The 20,890-nt window shown below is 43.3% G+C and overlaps 1 protein-coding gene across 1 annotated transcript in view; it reads right to left on the reverse strand.

The window, feature by feature from the left end:
• The window catches only part of GTF2F2 (general transcription factor IIF subunit 2), a 458,542-nt gene that overhangs the window by 50,948 nt on the left and 386,704 nt on the right, over positions 1-20,890 (reverse strand). Inside the window, exon 8 of the mRNA XM_073614164.1 lies at positions 2,045-2,188. Coding sequence (XP_073470265.1) covers positions 2,045-2,188 — 144 coding nt within the window. The remainder of the gene's footprint in view (positions 1-2,044; positions 2,189-20,890) is intronic.

Consider the following 20,890-nt stretch of genomic DNA (forward strand, 5'->3'; position numbering starts at 1 on the left):
TCTCTGAAAACATGTGGTGTGGTTGTTTCAAGATGCACAATAAGGAGGCACTTGAAGAAAGATAGGCTGCATGGTCGAGTCGCTAGAAGAAAGCCTTTACTATGCAAATGCCACAAAGTAACTCGCTTACAAAAGCCAAACAGCACAGAGACAAGCCTCAAACCTTCTGGCACAAAGTCATTTGGAGTGATGAGACCAAAATTGAGCTTTTTGGCCACAACCATAAACGCTTCATTTGGAGAGGAGTCAACAAGGCCTATGATGAGAGGTAAACACAGAGGTGGATCGCTGATGTTTTGGGGATGTGTGAGCTACAAAGGCACAGGAAATTTGGTCAAAATTGATGGCAAGATGAATGCAGTATGTTATCAAAAAATATTGGAGGAACATTTGCATTCATCAGCCAGGAAGCTGCACATGGGACGCACTTGGACATTCCAACATGACAATGATCCAAAACACAAGGCCAAGTCGACCTGTCATTGGCTACAGCAGAATAAAGTGAAGGTTTTGGAGTGGCCACCTCAGTGTCCTGACCTCAATATCACTGAGCCACTCTGGGGAGATCTCAAAACGTGCAGTTCATGCAAGACAGCCCAAGAATTTACAATAACTGGAGGCTTTTTGCCAAGAGGAATGGGCAGCTTTAGATAAAGATAAAGAGCCTCATCCACAAATACCACAAAGGACTTCAAGCTGTCATTGATGTTAAAGGGGGCAATACATTGTATTAAAAACTGGGGTATTTAAACTTTAGATCAGGGTCATTTGGGTAGTTTCTGTTGCCATTATGATTTAAAAAGAGTAAACACAGTTGATTGATAATAAATGGCTTCAGCCAAACACTAAACATGAGTGAAAGAAGGTTTTGTTTTATCATTCATATTCTCTGAAAAATGACCAAGAAATCAAAACTTATGAGCACAACTGTATAATATATATATATTTTTACTTTTTACAATGCTTTCTTTTTTTGGGGGGGTGGGGGGTGAACAATGTCTTTTTTCTTTTTTTTTATCAGCCCTGTTGACTCTGTGCATTCAGAAAAGGAAGGAACCGGTAAAGGACATATTTACCGGCTCCTTACTCCGCCCTCCATCCTGATAGATCCGGGACAGGGGGGGGGACCGGAGGACGACACGACAGAGGGGGACCGGTGGAGCATGGAGGACATGGCGGGGGACCCAAGGAGCGCAGAGGACATGGCGGAGGACTGGAGGAGCACCGAGAAGACGACACAGGGGACAGTCAGGGGTGATCGGTGCAGTGGTGGGGGAGTTACAAGCACCGATTTCCCTGTAAAGATTTCAATAAAGCACCTGAAAGCGTGTGTGTGGGGAGGGGAGGGGGGGGGGGGGGTAGAGAGAAGTGGCTGTCAGCTGCTTTATTGAAATCTATACAGGGAGATCAGTGCTTGCAACTCCCCCACCGCCGCACTGATCACCCCTGACTACCCAGGTATCAGGTCAAGCATCAGAGCATTTGCAGGAGTACAAGTACACCTGCAAATGCTTGATACCGATACTGATATCGGTGCAACCCTAGTCTTCCATAAGGCCACAGGTGGGTTCATGGGCGTAAACACATGTAAAATGAGAAAGCTTGCATTAAACTATAGACCAAGTATGAGATAACAACAACATAAACACTGGGAGGTAGCTGTCCAGACAACTATCTAGATAATCAGAACATAAAAACAAAAATATTTTTCAGCTGCTCCAGATTCTGTCTGCCTCAGTCTTAGCAAATTCCCTCCACTATACTTTCCCTTTTCACCGAGTTTCAGTGAAATTTCTGAAAAACAAAGTTTCAGGGTAGGATTTTATGTTCAGTAAAATAAAAACTAGTCTAGTGCCTGAGCATGTTTGCATGGTGGTGTGCGTTTGTATAGGTTATAGAAATGCATACTTTGTATTCTTTGTTAAAATAGGTTTAAAGCAACAAAGGAAAGTTAACATAATACCACCATGGGAAGTTTACTACAGGATGTCAGCCAATGAAGAATTTATTCTTTACTAAACATCATATATTATCAGGTACTCACCACAGGCTGTTTTGTAATATCCACAAGATCTTTAAGGTTGTAATATTGATGCTTTTCAAAAGCAGAAAACAGCATGTCCAGAACTTGCTGCTTGTCTGCACGGGCACGTTTGCCCTCATCTTTTTTCTTCCTCTCGTACTCAATCTGTATACACAGGAAGATATATAAATTATATAGACAGGAGTTTAATACAAGGAAATTCTAAATAGACAGACATGTACAAATACATACATAACATCTAAATATACATTTTTATGTATTTACAGTATTAGACAAATCTTCAGACCAGCATTCCATACATAGCAGTCAACAAAGAATGAAAAAAGTCAAGTTCTGACATATCACATTTCATAAGCATTCAAGTTAGGTAGCCAAAAAGGAAGAAGTACTTTGGGAACAGACTCCTGATTATACAGAACTTTATTACTAGGAGAACATGACAAGCAGGTGAAGTTATATGGGATGGCCAATGAGAAAAGGACAAAAGATGTAGTGACAATGAATAAAAAGAAAACAAGAACAGAAAGGAGAAACAAAGGAAAATAGACAATGAATGCTCTTTAAATGTTTTACCAGAGTTATTTTCTAAAGCACAGCTGCATGCTTTTTATTTCAATGTTAGGTAAATAATTGGCATAAAAGTGCTATTCATTTTACAGGATCAGCAATTTTGGTCAATGTCTCCTGCATAATTTATTGTCTGTAATAAAGGGGAGTATATAATTAAAGTGCCCAGATATACAGTGGATTTTAAATATTCTAAGCATGCAGTAAAAGAGCTTTAAAATAAGTCATGACCCATCCCCAAAAATGCAAAAGAGGCTAAAGTCAGGATTTAACCTGATGAGATGACAGGGGTATGTCGGCTTAAAACTAATGTCAAAAAGTATACCTGTATCTTAAAATTATGGGGGCCTGAGTGGCTGGCACTTTTCAAAATTCTAGTTGCTTGGCTGTGTCTGGCTTTAGTATGTTTGAAATACAGATTCAGACAAGCATGGATGTAAAGAAGTATCTAAATTTCTATATTTGACCCAGATCAAATACTCATAAAATCTTAATGCGTTTGTAAAGCCTGTGTTTTTTTTTTCATAAAAATAATAAACATGTTATACTTCACAATGGTATTGCACAGAGCGGCCCTAAACCTCCACTTCTGGGGTCCTTCACTGGTTCTCTTGGCTTCTCCTCTCCTCGGTGTGCCACCACAGGAAGCTACTTCCTATGGCGGCACATCTGTGGGCTCGATCCTGAGTCGGGGTGTCTGGGTTTATACACACACACACAGTGTGGATTGGCCCCACCTCACCTCAAAGGATTTGATTAACAGCAGGATGGATCCTGCTGCTGCCTCTCTGTCCTGTGAGAAGAAAGCGAGAGTAGCACCACTACAGAAAGGGATAGCGCTGGATCGAGATCAGGCTCAGGAGGGGGGTGAGGAATGGGTGACGAGACATTACTTCCACTGGAGCATTTTGCCTTAATCTAGGTTATGCATTAGGATTAAAAAATGTTCTGCCTTTAGAACCACTTTGGAGACGAACCATCATCATAACAGTCAAGGAACTAACATTAAAAAAAAAAAAAAGAAAAAAAAAAAAGTTACTTATGAACCACAGGGATGCACTTTATTTCTGCTCTTAATAAAAAACACAATAATTTCCAACCAAGTCAACTGACGCTAAATCTAACAGAGGTGTCACCATAAATGGCATTTTAATGTATGTGAACATTCATAGAATCAATGAGTAACTTCAATGGTGATCCACTTTAAAGTAGAAGTTCGGCTATACAGTTTAAATAAGTATATGTTTACGGTTTTACCTACCAAAGGAGTTGTAGTTCTGCACAGCCACAAACACAGTAGTGATACAGTACTACATAACTATGTCAAAATATGTAAAGTGCAAAATGAAGTGCTGTGAATATACATCAAAGATCAAATACAATCAAAAAAATTTGCAAATGCAGAGGAAATTCAGTTGAGAATGTCCATAGACTGAGTGCAGTGGAAAAAACAAAAAAATGAATTATATATATAATGAAAAATGAAAAAGAGTCCATAATGCAAAAACAAATCCCAAGGTGATGCGTAGTGACATTCCACACTGCAGTGACAAGTGCAAACCTCCACCATGGAAAAACACTGCCGCTTACCAGAAAGCGTTGGTCCCTTGTTATAGGGGACCACGCTGGGCAGATGGCTGTAACCCCAGCCCGGGATCTCACAGGCAGGCACTGGATACCTCAGCGGGGATCGTCAGCAAAGATCCCAGCAGGGCAATGTAATCACAGATCACAGCCTTTCTGCTGCACCAAATTCAAAAAGAATTCTGAAACTGGAGATAATTTAACTGGTATTAACCCCTAGGTGCCAACGCTATGCAAATATGCAGCCTCTCAGTGGGTGCACCTCGGTGTCAAGAGGCCGCAGATTTGCGTACCAATTTGCAGACACAGCTGTGCCAAGGGCGCGCGCCCTGCACACTCCCAGCACAGTTACCGGCAGCTAACGGAAAGCTCCCGATCACTTCTTGCTATTGGGAGCTTTTTGATCATGTCACCGCCGTGACAGCCAATCACATCATAAAAACCGCCTCCCGGCATTTTAAATACCTTAAAGGGCCAGGAGGCGCCGGCGCAAAGGGGTTAAACCTTTAAGTAAAAATGTATTATATTGCAGCTCATCAGTGGTGGCTTCATTCGTTTTCTTTTTTAGGCCTTCTTTCCCTTATTTTCACCTCATGATCTGGCCAGCAAGTTTGCTATTTTTTAAAAAGTATAAGCCTTCTTGCAGATGTAGCAGTTAGAGGGAGGAGACAAATCATTTACCGTTGACAGGGGTGGTTACAAATGAGCTTTTATTAATTTACGTAAAGCCTTTATCCCAACAGGAAAAAAAAAACAAACTGTTGCTATAACTGCTTATAAAAAGCGTGAACTGAAGTTTGGCTTCTATTTGTTTGTGTATCTAAATCTGCTAAGACATCTAACACTCCCCCCTGCCTAGATTAACAATGCTGCTGTCCAAACGTGCCCCTGTGCTCTTTCATCCAGATTGGCATCTGTATAATAGTGGAGGTGTGTTATTGGCCAGATCTCCAGCTGAAAACAGAGGGAAAAAGCCCCCAAAAAACGAATGCAGCCAAAACATCAAATGATTGGTAAGCTGCAATGTATTACATTTTTGGTTTAATATCGCTTTAAGACTAACTGAAAGTGTAAGTTCACCTTTACAGAAAAATCTGTAAGGTGAACTTACACAGGACCCCCTCCTCACCCCCCCGCCCCCCAGTCCCACTGACCTGTAGCATGGCAATATCCCGCTATGCGTTCCCAGGCCGGGGCTCAGAAATCCCCTCAGATTTCTCTCTTCTTCTCCCCCGCTTACAGGACAGGCTACGTGGGTTCTGATTGGTCGCTGCTGCCCATGTGACGGCGCTGACCAATTAGAATTCTCCTAAATGTACCTCCTAACAGGGTGCATATTGAAGATTAAGCTGCGGGGGATTTCTAAGCCCCGGACCGGTGACTCAGCTATACCAGGGCTCATAGCGGGATAGCGCCGCACTCAAGGTCAGCGGGACTGGAGGGGGGGGGGGGGGTGAGGAGGGGGTCCTGTGTAGGTTCACCTTACAGATTTTTCTGTAAAGGTGAACCTTACACTTTAAGCTTAGCGTACAGAGACAGGCATGGTGCTTGTCTCTGCATGCTGTGTAGCAGAGCAGCATGTTTTGGCCACTACCCCCTCCCCACCTGTAACTGGTTGTCAAGGACACTGTCTGCTTCACAGCTGACATGCTCCTAGCAGCCATTGACAGCAGGCAGAGCCTGATGGGGAAAGCTAAGGGCCTAGTTCCTAATCAGGTTTGCTCTCTTCTTGTGATTAACCAAAGACAGCGGGTAGATTCTACAGACAATAGCAGGCTGTCTGTCACAAGGGGAGTGGACCTGATGAGAACTAGTCTCTGAATCCCAATTAATCTCCACCCACCCAGCTACAAAACTCCTGCAATGCCTCTGACAGCTGCAGTGGCGGAGTAGGGAGCTTAGCTACAAAGTGCAAGTACGAAGTGTCCATTTAGCTCTAAAACAGTGGCAAGCAGCAGTTGCTCATTAACACCTCCACATTCAAAATGTACGCTTTTGAACATCAACATCTGTTTTGATGAAGTGTAGGGTGGTGTATTAACACATAACATAGTTAGCAAAGCTTAACACGCATGCGTTTTTAAATATAAAAGATGTATGGAGAGAGTAAATGCACCTAAAGCTGTCATTTTATGATATTGCTATTTGTCCTCTGATTTTTATTGCTTTCTCATAAATTCCACGTATCCCTTTATTGAATCAAATATTTTTATACTGTGAAAATATCTGTAATTAAACATGATTAGTGTTTTGACATTTTGGCTCATAAAGTTATGTTTGCCAGTACTGCTGTTTGAATTGAATAAATTTGCTGAAAGCTATGTAACTCAAGACGTGGCTCTCAGACAATGTGCGCTAAGGACATAGTCTAATAAAATGAACAATGAAACGTTTCCCACGTGTATTCAAATCATTAGCTTGAAAACCACACAAGAGAATGCTCGGCATTGTACAACTTTAGAGTAGGATCCAGCTTATAGCTGACACTTTACTGAGAGAACACTAGGCACAGAGGGCATTTATAAATTGTAAAGTTCTAAAAGAGACAGGTATTTGTGAGCATGCTCATTGGTATATGAGGAAGTGCTATAAGAGAGTGCATACACATCTAGCGAATATACAAACTGTAAAGGAAATTTGTAAGTTCTGTATATAATTCTATTCTATTTTGTATGTATTGCACACTGCCCTCACTGTGCACACGTAACAAATAATGTTTTCATTACATGTTTGCATTCTTTCCAGTCCCGATTAGAATGAGTCTGCCTATGATACGTCCCTTGTTACCATAAACATACAATTGTAATATTAATGTGATACCTACGTAATCGTGTATAAAAACCTTCAACTGCATCATAATAAAGCAGAACAGTAATGTGGAAAGATGCGGAGTGTATCTTTTGTGTCTGTTACCTACTGCAGTAGTTATTATTAATTTGTAACCACTAATCAATATGAGGATAGGAGTTGCCTATCTATAAAATGCCCAGGTCAGATGGCGAGCTTTGCCTAGGAGAATTTACAGGTGACCCTGAGAATCCGAAAAGAGGAACTTGAGACGATCCGGGAATTTCTGATAAATCAGCCGGTTGAGGAAAGCCTTTTGCTTACATTTAAGTTATCAGACTTCCTTGATCGGTAAGGCATTTTCGGGACAAGGGGTACCTATTTTACTCTCCTTGATTGAACTGTATTGATTGGTGGTTATATGTTATGTTGTCACTGTCTACTGTCCATCAGGGTGTTATAGATAAGAAAGGGAAGAATAGTGCTGTTCACAGGTATATGTAGTATCTGCTAGATAAAGCAGTTTAGAGGCAAGAGGGTATAGGCACATGTAGAGAAGACTGGCCAGTCATTAAATTAAATATCTAGCTAGAGAGAGATATATATATATATAAATATATATATATATACGGTATATATAATGTGATTTGAAAAGTAGTTTAGCCCTGTTGAACTCATATTTGTCTTTTGTACGTCTTCCATCCTATGTAGAATTGTCTGCGTTTAGATATGCTGATAAGTCAGCATGCCAACAATTAAGCTAGAAGGCCATTCTGGCCACAGGAGTGTACAGCCAGTACTCTGTAAATATGTTTTATCAATCATTTGTTTTTCACAATGGAAAGTCATTTTTGTCAGTTTTCAAATGAAAAAGCTGCTCAGCAATTATATTCTCCACAATGGAGTTTTGCCTCTTTGGCCAGGACTACCTCCACCTAAGAGTGTGGAGGTTCCAGGTTAAGGGTGATAGCAGGTATGGTTAGTGATCAAAATATTGATTGAAAAAGAGGAGACTGTAAAGGAAATTTGTAAGTTCTGTATATAATTGTATTCTATTTTGTATGTATTGCACACTGCTCTCACTGTGGACACGGCATTAATAATGTTTTCATTACATGTTTGCATTCTTTCGAGTCCTGATTAGAATTAGCCTGCCTATGATAAACCCCTTGTTACCATAAACGTACAATTGTAATATTAGTGTGATACCTACATAATCATGTGTATAAAAACCGTCAATTGTGTCATAATAAAGCAGAACAGTTATGTGGAAAGATGCGGAGTGTATCTTTTGTGCCTGTTCCCTACTGCAGTAGTTATTAATTTGGAACCACTAATCAATATGAGGATAGGAGTTGCCTATCTATAAGATGTCCAGGTCAGAAACATAATAATTTCTTCTATTGGCACCAACCACCCACACAGCCTTGTTTACCTCATACTAGATTTATTTTAACCACCTCAATACTGGGCACTTTCACCCCCTTCCTTCCCAGAACAATGATCAGCTATCAGTGCTTTCACAATTTGAATGACAACTGCTCAGTCATGCTACACTGTACCCAAATTATATTTTTATCATTTTGTTCACACAAATAGAGCTTTCTTTTGGTGGTATTTATACGCCACTTCATTTTTAATTTTTTGCGATATAAGCGAAAAAAGGCCAAAATGTATTCTGCTACATGTCTTTGGTAAAAAAAAAATCCTGATAAGTGTGTGATAATTGGGGGCGTGGTCAAGATGGCGACCAGATAGGATGTGAGGAACGGGAGCTCCGCACCTGACAGGCCTTATTATCCGGTTGTATGGGATTTACAGACTGCCTACTTGGTTCGACAAGCTGAGGCTGTGACCGGGCACGTAAGGAAAGAACTCTGGAGCACAGGGGTAGCGGCATTCGGCTCTGCAGACGCTGCCGCCAGCTGTAACACATGTGGAGCACCCTGCTGGGAGGTGAGAGACAGGGCTCCACGGCTGACAGGCACCATACTCTGGCTGATCGGGGCTTACAAACATATAAGTATCCTGTACTAACTGGCAAGCTGGGACTGAGACTGGGCATGAGAAGGAGGACCTCTGGTGCCCAAGGGATATGACAATCGGCTCTTAAAACACTGCCGCCGGCCCGGGATACACGTGGAGCGGCGCGCTCAAACATAGCGTCCCAGACAGAGCACGCAGAGCCGCATGCAGAGCCATCACAGATAGGAACGGAACAGTTCCAAGCACTTATGCAGGCTATAACAGGCTGCCAAACTACCCTTACTACCAAAATAGAACAGATGCAATCAGAAATGGGCCTCATAAGACGAGATATGGACAAATACCGAGACAGGCTGACGGAGGCAGAGCGGAGGGTAGGGGACACTGAAGATACATTCCGAGATCACAGTGCCTCCCTTCGCATACTGCAAGTTAAAATGAAAACGCTGGAATCTCGTGCTGAGGACCAGGAAAACAGAAGAAACAATCTGCGCCTGGTGGGGCTTCCAGAGGGAGTGGAGGGAAGGGATCCGGAGGCATATACGGAGCAGCTGCTGCGCACTCTCCTTCCACAAGCACAGTTTTCTACCCATTTTGCGGTGGAACGAGCCCACAGGATGCCATCTGTTCAGGGTCCACCAGGAGCACCACCACGCACCTTCATCTTTCGCATGCTGAACTTTAGAGACCGTGATTTGATCCTGAGGGAAGCAAGAAAAGTAGGGGAACTACGATCTGAAAATGCAAAGCTCATGTTATTTCCTGATTACTCGGTGGAAACGCAGAGACAGCGCAGGACATTCGACCAAGTCAAGGCCCAAATGCCTTAAACCGGAGAATACCACAACTACCCTTCTACTTCACTCATGATGTCCGGTGGTAAGAAACACAGTTCTTTATCTTTGTTAACCCACTCATGATATGGGACCAGATGGCTGGTGGAAATGGCCCACCTGACTCCTGTGGTGCCAGGATTTACAGTGTGGTATTGTTGTGCCATTTAGTGGCATGGTGGAATTTTGAATATTACTGTGGCGGGTGGACTCCTGAACTCTATAACTGCTTTAATCTTTCCAATGGGAGAGAGCGGGTAATGGGTCTTATGCCCACGATGTTGGGGTGGAGGGGAGGTGGGGGCTGGGGCGTAGTGAACTGTTAATTATACTGTACTTTTATCTTTGCGCCCCTGCTGTCAGAGATGGGAGAATGCAGGTCATACTGACATATATACCAGAACTGTGTTTCGCTTATGGAGGTACTAAATTGATGGAGGGGTTAGGGGTGAGACGTCCTCCCTCTGGACTAGCTCTCCAATATAAGCATAAATGTTTGATTCTTACTGACTAACCGAATTCAATTTTCTACAGGTTAAATTTATCAGTTCTTGAAACTAAGTTTGAACCCTTTGAGTTATCTAAGTGCAAGTGGCTATTTTGAGGCTGATGGGTTGCTCTGTTCTCCCTGAAAAAGAAAATTCCTTTCTTTTATCTTTTTCTTCTCATTATCAGTGATGGCCTGCAGGTGATGTGGGTAGTGGAGTCCCTGATCTCAAGTACAGAAAATCAGGTCCTAGGTGTGTCAATTGCAACACACTGCCCCCCTAGGAGGTTTCGCCTACATTTAAGTTGGTTTGTGTTTGTTATGGGTACTCAAACACCCCGAGGTTCAGTTAATGGGGTGTGGGGTGGGATGGGAGGGAAGTTCTGTTTTTTTTTGTTTTGTTACTGTTTTTTGTTTTCTTTTACTTAAATGCTTGAGTATATCTCCATACAGACGGCTCTATAACAGCAAGGGATTAGTTTATGTTGCAAAGTTTCCTGATTTGCTCCATACCAATGGGCAGCTTGTGAGTCCCCTAGCGGGAGGGGTGCCGGATGGGAGGGGGCCCCCTTTGGGTCCCAAATGTACATGGTTCTTCGGGAATTTTATCTGCCCTCCTGGGATATGGCTCAGATAAGAATCTTGTCCTGGAACGTTAGAGGTCTTAACCATAAAATCAAGCGCTCCCTAGTTTTTGATTATCTTAAGAAATACACGCCCCATATTTGCATTCTCCAGGAGACGCATTTGGTGGGAGGTAGAGTGTTGGGACTAAAGAGACCGTGGGTGGGACATCATTACCATGCCACACACACTAATTATGCCAGGGGGGTTAGCATACTGGTCCACAGATCTCTCAGTTTTGTGCTGATACACGCTATCATAGACACGATAGCCATAGTTGTGATGGGGGTGTATCTGCCTCCTCCGGCTAGTACCTCCCTGCTACAGAAAATTACAACCCTAATTGCTCGGTTCCCCACTGATAATGTGATCCTCACGGGGGATTTTAATATCCCTCCTAACCCTTCTCTAGATAAACTGTCACCGGACCCGGCATGTACACTGCAAACTACTACCCCACAAGCAGATAGAATTTGTCGACTATCTCGGTTTTGGATTGAACATCCTACTATAGAAGTGGAGATGGTCAAAGAGATTAAACAATTTTGGTTAACCAACGGCAATTCCTCCATGCCAGGGACAGTATAGGATACCTTTAAAGCCTACATCAGAGGTTGTTATATGTCATCCATAGCTGGGAACATAGAAATGACAAGATGCTCTTAGAAGAGGCAGAGGCTAAGGCCCGAGACCTAGAGACTAGATATACCCTTACCTCTAACCCTATTATAGCACAAGATATGAAAGTAGCATATCGGGAGGTAATGCTACTTAGAGTGGCCAAGCGAACAAACGTCACTTGGCCCAAACACAAAGAATTTTTGAACAAGGGGAAAAAAACAGGCAGGCTTTTAGCCTGGTTGTCCAAGGAGCAGTTCCCGGTCTCCACCATAGCTCGCATCCGCAAGAACGACAGGACTCTAGTGTCCGACCCTGTGAATATTAATGTCTGCTTTGCTGACTATTACTCGTCCCTGTACTCCTCTAGGACACAATACTCTCCTGAGGAGCTCTCTGACTTTCTAGACGGGGTGACGCTCCCGGTCCTTACAACTGCAGCATGGGAGAGCTTAGGCGCCCCAATAACTCTGGAGGAGGTCCAGCGGGCCCTGAGTTCCCTGCAGACGGGAAAGACCCCGGGAATAGATGGTTTCCCCCCCGAATTTTATAAACAATATATTGGTGAGGTAGCTCTTAGGATGCATGCAATATTTACAGAGACCCTACAAACTGAGGAGCTCCCACTATCCATAGCACAAGCCATCATAGTGGTTTTACACAAACCAGGGAAGGGCCCCCAATTATGCCCCTCATACCGGCCCATATCCCTGCTTAATTCCGATGCAAAAGTGCTGACTAAGATTCTCGCCCAGCGTATGAATGAAATAATACTTACCCTTATCCATGAAGACCAATCAGGTTTCATGCCAGGTAAAGGCACGGACATAAACATCCGTAGGTTGTATGCGGTCCTGGCCTCTGGGGAGGGAGACGTTGAGGAGGAAATTGTGGCCTCTCGACGCAGAGAAGGCCTTTGACTCTGTGGAGTGGGGCTATCTCTGGGAAGTCATCCACAGATTCGGGTTCGGTCCAGTCTATCTCCTGGGTCAGGATGGTGTACAAGGCCCCAACAGCCAGGGTACGCACAGGCACGGTACTATCCCAACCTTTCCCTTGGGCAGGGGAACCAGACAGGGGTGCCCTCTCTCGCCTGGGTCTTTTTGCCCTGGTGATAGAACCTATGGCCGCTCTCCTCCGAGCTACACCTGAGGTCCGGGGGATCACAAGGGGACCCATACAAGAAAAGGTGTCGTTATATGCTGACGACACCTTATTTTACCTTAGGGATGATGGTACTTCTTTACAGGCAGCCCTTTCGGTAATCAATAGGTTTGGGAAGTTCTCTGGTATATGTATAAATTGGGGAAAGTCAGTCCTGTTCCCTCTTCACGCTGGGTCCGTCTCCCTGCAGACGGATGGGCAGCTTTGTAGGGTTCCCCAGTTTAAATAGCTAGGTGTGGAAATTCATCAAGACTTAAAAAAGTATATAAACCTCAACTTAAACCCAGTGGTCAATTACTTATCCCAAAGATGTACCACTTGGAAATCTTTACCACTAACTCCGGTTGGCCGAGTGAACTTAGTTAAAATGTCAGTACTGCCCAAATTTACTTATCTATTCCGACAAACCCCGGTCTCCATACCGATAACCTTTTTTAGACACTTGGACAGTATTATTACTTCATTTATTTGGAATGGGAAGGCTCCCAGAATAGCTAGATCAACCTTACAACTACCAGGGACCCTGGGGGGTCTGGCCTTGCCCTGCTTCCTGAAATATTATTGGGCGGCGGTCTTATTGACTGTAAAATGGTGGTTCTCAGAAGAACCGGCCAACCCTGCTTCCATCACAGAGGCAGCATTGCTCGGTTCATATGCGGAGCTGAGGAATCTGGTGCATAGAGGTCCTAGATCTAATCTACAGTTGACCCTCCCCATGAGAGCGACCCTTAACCGCTTGGCATCCGGAGGACGTCATATGACGTCCTCGACTTTCCGGGGTTATATCTGAATGATGTCTGAGGTTACAGACATCATTCAGATACCGGCATTTTCAGCCGGCGATTCCATACACCATAAGAACGATCATAGCGGCTGTTCCGCCGCTTGATCATTCTTACGGGCGGCGGGAGGGGACGTCCCCCCCTCCCGCCGCCCTCCGGTGCTTCTACCGACTCACCTCAGTGATCGGTGAGTCGGACAGCGGATCCGCCGGCGCCGGATGTTCACCATAGAGATTTCTGGCGGACCAGATGGTCACCGGAGTCTCTATGATCGTTCGGAGGCTGGGCGCGATGTTATGACGTCACGCCCGGCCTCTGCATTCAAAAAAACGATCGTTTTATTTTTTATTTTTATTTTAGGCTTCCCAGCCTAGAGGTGAGATGTGGGGTCTTATTGACCCCATATCTCACTGTAAGGAGGACTGATCGTGTCATATTCCTATTACAAGGGATGTTTACATTCCTTGTAATAGGAATAAAAGTGATCAAAAAAAAAAAAATTTTTTTTAAAGTGTAAAAATAAAAAATGTTAAGTAAAATTAACAATAAAAAAAAAAAAATTTTTTTTAAAGCGCCCCGGTCCCCGTGAGCTCGCACGCAGAAGCAAACGCATACGTAAGTCCCGCCCACATATGAAAACGGTGTTCAAACCACACATGTGAAGTATCGCCGCGAACGTTAGAGTGAGAACAATAATTTTGGCCCTAGACCTCCTCTGTAACTCAAAACATGTAACCAGTAAAAAATTTTAAAGCGTCGCCTATGGGGATTTTTAAGTACCAAAGTTTGGCGCCATTCCACGAGCGTGTGCAATTTTGAAGCGTGACATGTTAGGTATCTATTTACTCGGCGTAACTTCATCTTTCACACAATGCAAAAAAATTTGGCTAACTTTGCTGTTTTGTTTTTTTTTTAAAGCATGAAACTGTTTTTTTTTTCAAAAAAAACGCGTTTGAAAAATTGCTGCGTAAATACCGTGCAAGATAAAAAGTTGCAATGACCACCATTGTATTCTCTAGGGTCTCTGCTAAAAAAACATATATAATGTTTGGGGGTTCTATGTAATTTTATAGCAAATAAATGATGATTTTTGACATGTAGGAGCGAAGTGTCAGAAATGGCCTGGATGCGAAGTGGTTAAGGTGTGGGATACGGTTCGTAAACAGCTTATGGGACCCAGTGACTGGTCCCCAGCGACTCCCCTATGGGGCAACCCTCGTTTGCCTCATTTTCGTTCCATCCCCGATCCGGTAGTGTGGGCTAGATGCTTTGAAAAGAGAAAAAGATCTCCCGAATCACATGTTCTTTAGGTTCCTTCAATTGCGCCATGCGTTCCGGTCCCGGTTCGCTGGCTCTGGAAATGTCGCCTGTGGAGAGTGCGCTTAAATCTCCGAACAGTGGGAAAACACTGTCCACACTATATAATATGTTTGCTACACAAGACACATCTAGAGTCTCCCAGTTAAGCGAGCTGTGGCGGATGTTCCGGAGTTAGTGGATGAGGATTGGGAAGAGGGAATTCAGCAATAGCTACCCCTTGCAATCTCAGCGAGGGATAGGTTCATGCAATTGAAGTTTCTCCATTGTGCTTACTACTCTCCAACGCGTTTGGTGAGAATTTACCCTGATAGAACGGCGAGATGCCCTAGATGTAGCTCAGATGATGCTGATTTCTTCCATGTGGTCTGGTCCTGCCCTGGAGTGGTGGAATTTTGGAAAAATATACTTACCGATATTAACTCTATCGGGAAAATGAAGGTCCCATATAGCCCAATCCCTCTTCTGCTGGGTATCTGCGATTTTCTTGAAGTCTCATGGGGAAAGAAACTGTTTATCTTCTACACCACATTATATGCTAGGAAAGCAATCTTATTGCAATTGAATCAATCCCAACCACCCACCAAACAGCTCTGGCAGTCCCTGGTAAATAAGGTGTTGCCACTATACAAAATGACATACATGGGAAGAAATTGCCCCAAAAAGTTTGGGAAGATTTGGGCAGCATTGGGTGAAGGCAAACCATCTGACTATTGACTGAGTGAGGATCATTACCCACTACACCCAACACAGTTCCCCCCCCCCCCCCACATACCGGTCTCTATGTCTCTCCTTGATTCTGTGAGATCAGGGTGCATCAACTTAGGGTAATCAGTGAGACCCCTCGCACCCCTGCCGTAGATGGGTACCTCAATGAGTTTGATTGTAATGTCTTTTGAAATATCTAACACAAAGCTCATGTCAACATGATACTGCTTTTGCTGTTAATTCTCTTCATCTGTTAAGATATGTAAAGAAAACTTTGTAAGTTGTCTGTATTTAAGTTTAACCCGATATAGAATGTTTGTTTTGTGAAAACCTAAATAAACTTCTTTGTTAAAAAAAAAAAGTGTGTGATAATTGGTTTGTATGAAAATTATAGTCTGCTACACATTATTAAAAATTGATCAATCCCTAAAATGTCAGGACAGTACAAATACCCCCCCCAAATGACCCCTTTTTGGAAAGAAGACAGTCTGAGGTATTTAGTAAGAGGCATAGTGAATTTTTTTGAAGTTGCAATTTTTTTCCCACAATGCTTTGGAAACGTAAGAAATTATACAGTATATATAATTTTTTTTTTCTTTACAAAATTGTCATATTTACAAGTTATTTCTCCCACACGGTGCAGGCATAATTGCAATTACACCCCAAAATACATTCTGCTATTCGTCCAGAGTATGGCGATACCCCATGTGTGAGACTTTTCCACAGCCTGTCCACATACATAGGCCCAACATCCAAGTAGCACCATCAGGCGCTCTATAAAGGCATAGATTACACAATTCATTTCCAGAGTACCTATCACGTTTTTGAAGGCCCTGGAGCACCAGGACAATGGAATTACCCACAAAATGACCCCATTTTGGAAAGAAAACACCCCAATGTATATTCTATATGGCATAATGAGTCTTTTAAACATGTCATTTCTTTCCAAAAGTTTTTGGAAAATGTGGAAAGAAAATGAAAACGTATTTTTTTCTCACAAAGTTGTCAATTTAGAAGATCTTTCTAACACATAGCATGCACATAGCCAAAATGACACCCCAAAATACATTCGGCTACTCATCCTGAGCATGACGATACCCCATGTGTGAGACTTTTCCACAGCCTGGCCACATACATAGGCCCAACATTCAAGTAGCACCTTCAGGCTTCTAACAGCATGTAAACACCAAGAATTACACCCCAAAATACATTCTGCTGAGCAAAGGGTTAAAAAAAAGGATCACCTGTGGTTTTAGCAGGCAGGAAAACCGTTCCAGAGCAGTCAAAGCATTGGTCCAGACAGCCAAAGGAAATGTCCAGGAATTGTCCAGGCAGCAGACATATATGGAAAAGTATGAACATAGTCCATGGTTTAGCAGGCAGTTCAGGTGGCAGGCAGAGGCATGGCCAGTTCAGGTGGCAGGCAGAGGCATGGCCAGTTCAGGTGGCAGGCAGAGGCATGGCCAGTTCAGGTGGCAGGCAGAGGCATGGCCAGTTCAGGTGGCAGGCAGAGGCATGGCCAGTTCAGGTGGCAGGCAGAGGCATGGCCAGTTCAGGTGGCAGGCAGAGGCATGGCCAGTTCAGGTGGCAGGCAGAGGCATGGCCAGTTCAGGTGGCAGGCAGAGGCATGACCAATTCAGGTGGCAGGCAGAGGCATGACCAATTCAGGTGGCAGGCAGAGGCATGACCCGCTCAGGTGGCAGGCAGAGGCATGACCCGCTCAGGTGGCAGGCAGAGGCATGACCAGCTCAGGTGGCAGGCAGAGGCATGACCAGCTCAGGTGGCAGGCAGAGGCATGACCAGCTCAGGTGGCAGGCAGAGGCATGACCAGCTCAGGTGGCAGGCAGAGGCTTGACCAGCTCAGGTGGCAGCAGGAAGCAGTATAACATTTAGGCCTTGGTCAGGTAAGACCTGAGGACAGGGGTAGAGGCTTCTTCCCAGCCAAAGTCTCCAGACCCGTATTTGAGAAAACAAAAACCCGGAGAAAAACTTTTTCTCCACTCGGAAAATATTTTCTGGAGCCCCTCACATATGTGAGACCCCTGTGCTGTACAGTGGCAGGGCAAACGATCAGTTCAGGAGGCAGGCAAAAAGTATGGTCATTTAACAGGCCAAAGTCAATTCACGTTGAAAGCAGAAACATGTTTGGCAGAGGCATAGTCATTAACAGTCCGGGTCATTCACAGAAATGGCAGATAGTGGAAACTGAAAAAAAAATCATCTTTACTTTACTAATAGTGTAGTGAAGTATGATATCTCCGATAACACTCTCCAATACAGAGGCCTGGCTGGGAGAGACATTGGGGACAGTAGTATCGGGTGTCACGGCGAATTCCTCTACTTGAACATACACAACATTTTTTTGGGGGGTTGCGACCGGTTTGGGTAAGAGGGAGGATTTTGGGAAAGTGCCTTTCATGGAGTCTGGCTAATGTATCAGAGCAAATTAGTTGAGGGGCTTGACCATGGGGATAGAGAAGGGCTGTGATAACGTCTTCTTGGAATTTTAGATACGAAGTTATGGAACTTTGGGTGCACTTAGAAAAAATATACAAATTAAAGATGGCTAGTTGCATCAAATTAATGGAGACTTTCTTGTACCAAAACAGTGATCTCCTGGTGGCCAAGTAGGGCTGCATCAGCTGTTTGTTCATATCCACCCCCCCATGTAAAGGTTATATTCATGCACACATTTTGGCTTGTGGACGGTGCCTCTTCTCTGCAGTTCCACCAAGGTGTCATCGTGCATTGTGGAAAGGATGTAGAAATCTCTTCTTTTATCTCTCCACTTCAGTGCTAGTACCTCTTCAGTCTGCATACTGGCCATTTCCCCGTTTCAATTTCTTGGCAACCAATCTCTGTGGGAAGCCTTTGCGGTTGGTCTGTGATGTCCCACAGGCCACAGTCTACTTTAGGTACAGATGGCAGAAAAGTGGGAGACACATGTAGAAATTGTCTACATATAGATGGTAACCTTTACCTTTAAAACAGGTAGACTTTTTTTTTTTTTTTAATCACTTAAGGACCAGTCTCGTTTTGGATTTTAGGTGTTTACATGTGTAAAACAGGTTTCTTTGCTAGAAAATTACTTAGAACCCCAAAACATTATATATGGTTTTTCTTCTAACACCCTAGAGAATAAAATGGCGGTCGTTGCAATACTTTTTTTTGCACCGTATTTGCGCAGAGGTCTTAAAAGCGCACTTTTTTGGGAAAAAAATCACTTTTTTGAATAAAAAAAATATAAGACAACAGTAAAGTTAGCCCAATTTTTTTTTATATTGTGAAATATAATGTTACGGCAAGTAAATTGATACCCAACATGTCACGCTTGAAAATTGCGCCCGCTCGTGGAATGGCGTCAAACTTTTACCCTCAAAAATCTCCATAGGCGACGTTTAAAAAATTCTACAGGTTGCATATTTTGCGGTACAGAGGAGGTATAGGGCTAGAATTATTGCTCTCGCTCTACCGGTCGCTGCGATACCTCACATGTGTGGTTTGACCACCGCTTTCATATTCATATATTATTTATTTTACAATTTTATTTATTTTTACACTGTTTTAAAAAAAAAATGGTGTCACTTTTAATTCTATTACAAGGAATGTAAACATACCTTGTAATAGAAAAAAAAGCATGGCAGGACCTCTTAAATATGAGATCTGGGGTCAAAAAGACCTCAGATCTCATATTTACACTAAAATGCAATAAAAAAAAAAAAAAAGTAATTAAAAAAAATTACATTTGAAAAAATGTGCCTTTAAGAGGCGTGGACGGAAGTGACGTTTTGACGTCGCTTCCGCCCAGCAGTGTCATGGAGACGAGTGGGCGCCATCTTAGCCTCACTCGTCTCCAGACACATCACAGAGGAGGACGCGATCGCCTCCGCCGCTACCGTCAGCTCCGGTAAGCAGCGGAGGGCACCGGATCGCGGCGGGAGGGGGGCCCCTCTCCCGCCACCGATAAAAGTGATCTCACAGCGAATCCACCGCAGGGACTGCACGAAAACAGGGATACCAGGGTTATGGCAGCTAGCTGCTGCCATAACAACGATATCCGCCGCCAAAGTTTGGACGTACATCGTCATGCGGCGGTCGGTAAGTGGTTAAATAAAGCACAGGCACTAGGATACAGCTTAGGGGATGATATAAATATTACATAGTGGCTTAACAACCACTTTAGTGGTTGCAAAGTTTTACATATATCTCAGGTAATACACAGATTAAAAAAAACCTCCTACATAAGCTGTACCTTTCTGCAGTCTTCTCTTCTCTACTGTATATCCCTTCAAACTGCTAAAGTTATAAGCTTGTCTGAGCTGTCAGAAGGCAGGAGGTAAGGAGCTGAAGTCACACTCTGCAGAGCTCAGTGAGAAGAGCTCTAAGAGCTGATTGGAGGGAAGAGACCCCCCCCCCTTACACACAGCCCATCTGAAAAATCAGAAAAAAGCTGAGACTGTCAATCAGCTGGAGATCCCTCCCCTGTCACCATCTTTCTCTTGGTGTCAGAAAAATGTGTCATAAGTGATTTATGTTAATAGCAGAGGAAGAAAGCAGAAGACAGTAATGATACTTTGTGCTCTTAATTGAGACAAGTACACACTATAGAGGGGTAGGCTTTATTCATATTTCATGTCTGAGGTTTACAAACACTTTAATTTAGTATCAGTTAAGATTGAAGGGCTGTTCAAGTATTAAGCTAATCCCCAAGGGCAATATATATCCAATGATAGAAATAGGGTGGACGTAGTCCTTCAAAAGACAAAACTAAATTAGCAAGAGAGCCATTTTGGATGCAGTGTTTTGTCTCAAACTAATTTAGGAGATATTATTACCCTTCCTCATTCTGTTTCCTATCCTAGTGACAGTGGACAGGAAGTAAGATGAAATCCTCCCTATAGGCACACAAATGCCAATAAAAACCTTGGAGTGGTTCTAATGATTTTCCATGCTACCACAAATCGTTAACTTGGGTACTAGAAAGCTGAGTAGATTTCTGTACCCCACATAATGCAAAGATGTAAACATAAGGTGGACACTGAATCCTGCTACACCCCATCAAAACTGGAAACAGACATTCGTCTGTGAAATGTTTCTGCATGGAAGGGATACATGTTTATATGATATGCCTGTTTGAAAAATGTAGTGAAAATGCATCAATTACGATGTAAGCGTAGCAGACCATGCTATTTACTGTAACTTTACCTTTGATATTAATCTACAGCATATTCGCGTTTGTCAGCGGCACTGTTATTATTACAGGAGAGCAGATGGCCCGGATAAAACAAATATAGCCGATAATTGTAGAAACTGGCAACCACTGCCTCATAGCCAGAAGCAAAGGGAACATCAGATGAGCAAGACTTCAAACATAAAAATATAACTGCAA

The sequence above is a fragment of the Aquarana catesbeiana genome, linkage group LG02 (assembly GCF_042186555.1).
Source record: "Aquarana catesbeiana isolate 2022-GZ linkage group LG02, ASM4218655v1, whole genome shotgun sequence".
Taxonomy (NCBI): Eukaryota; Metazoa; Chordata; class Amphibia; order Anura; family Ranidae; genus Aquarana; species Aquarana catesbeiana.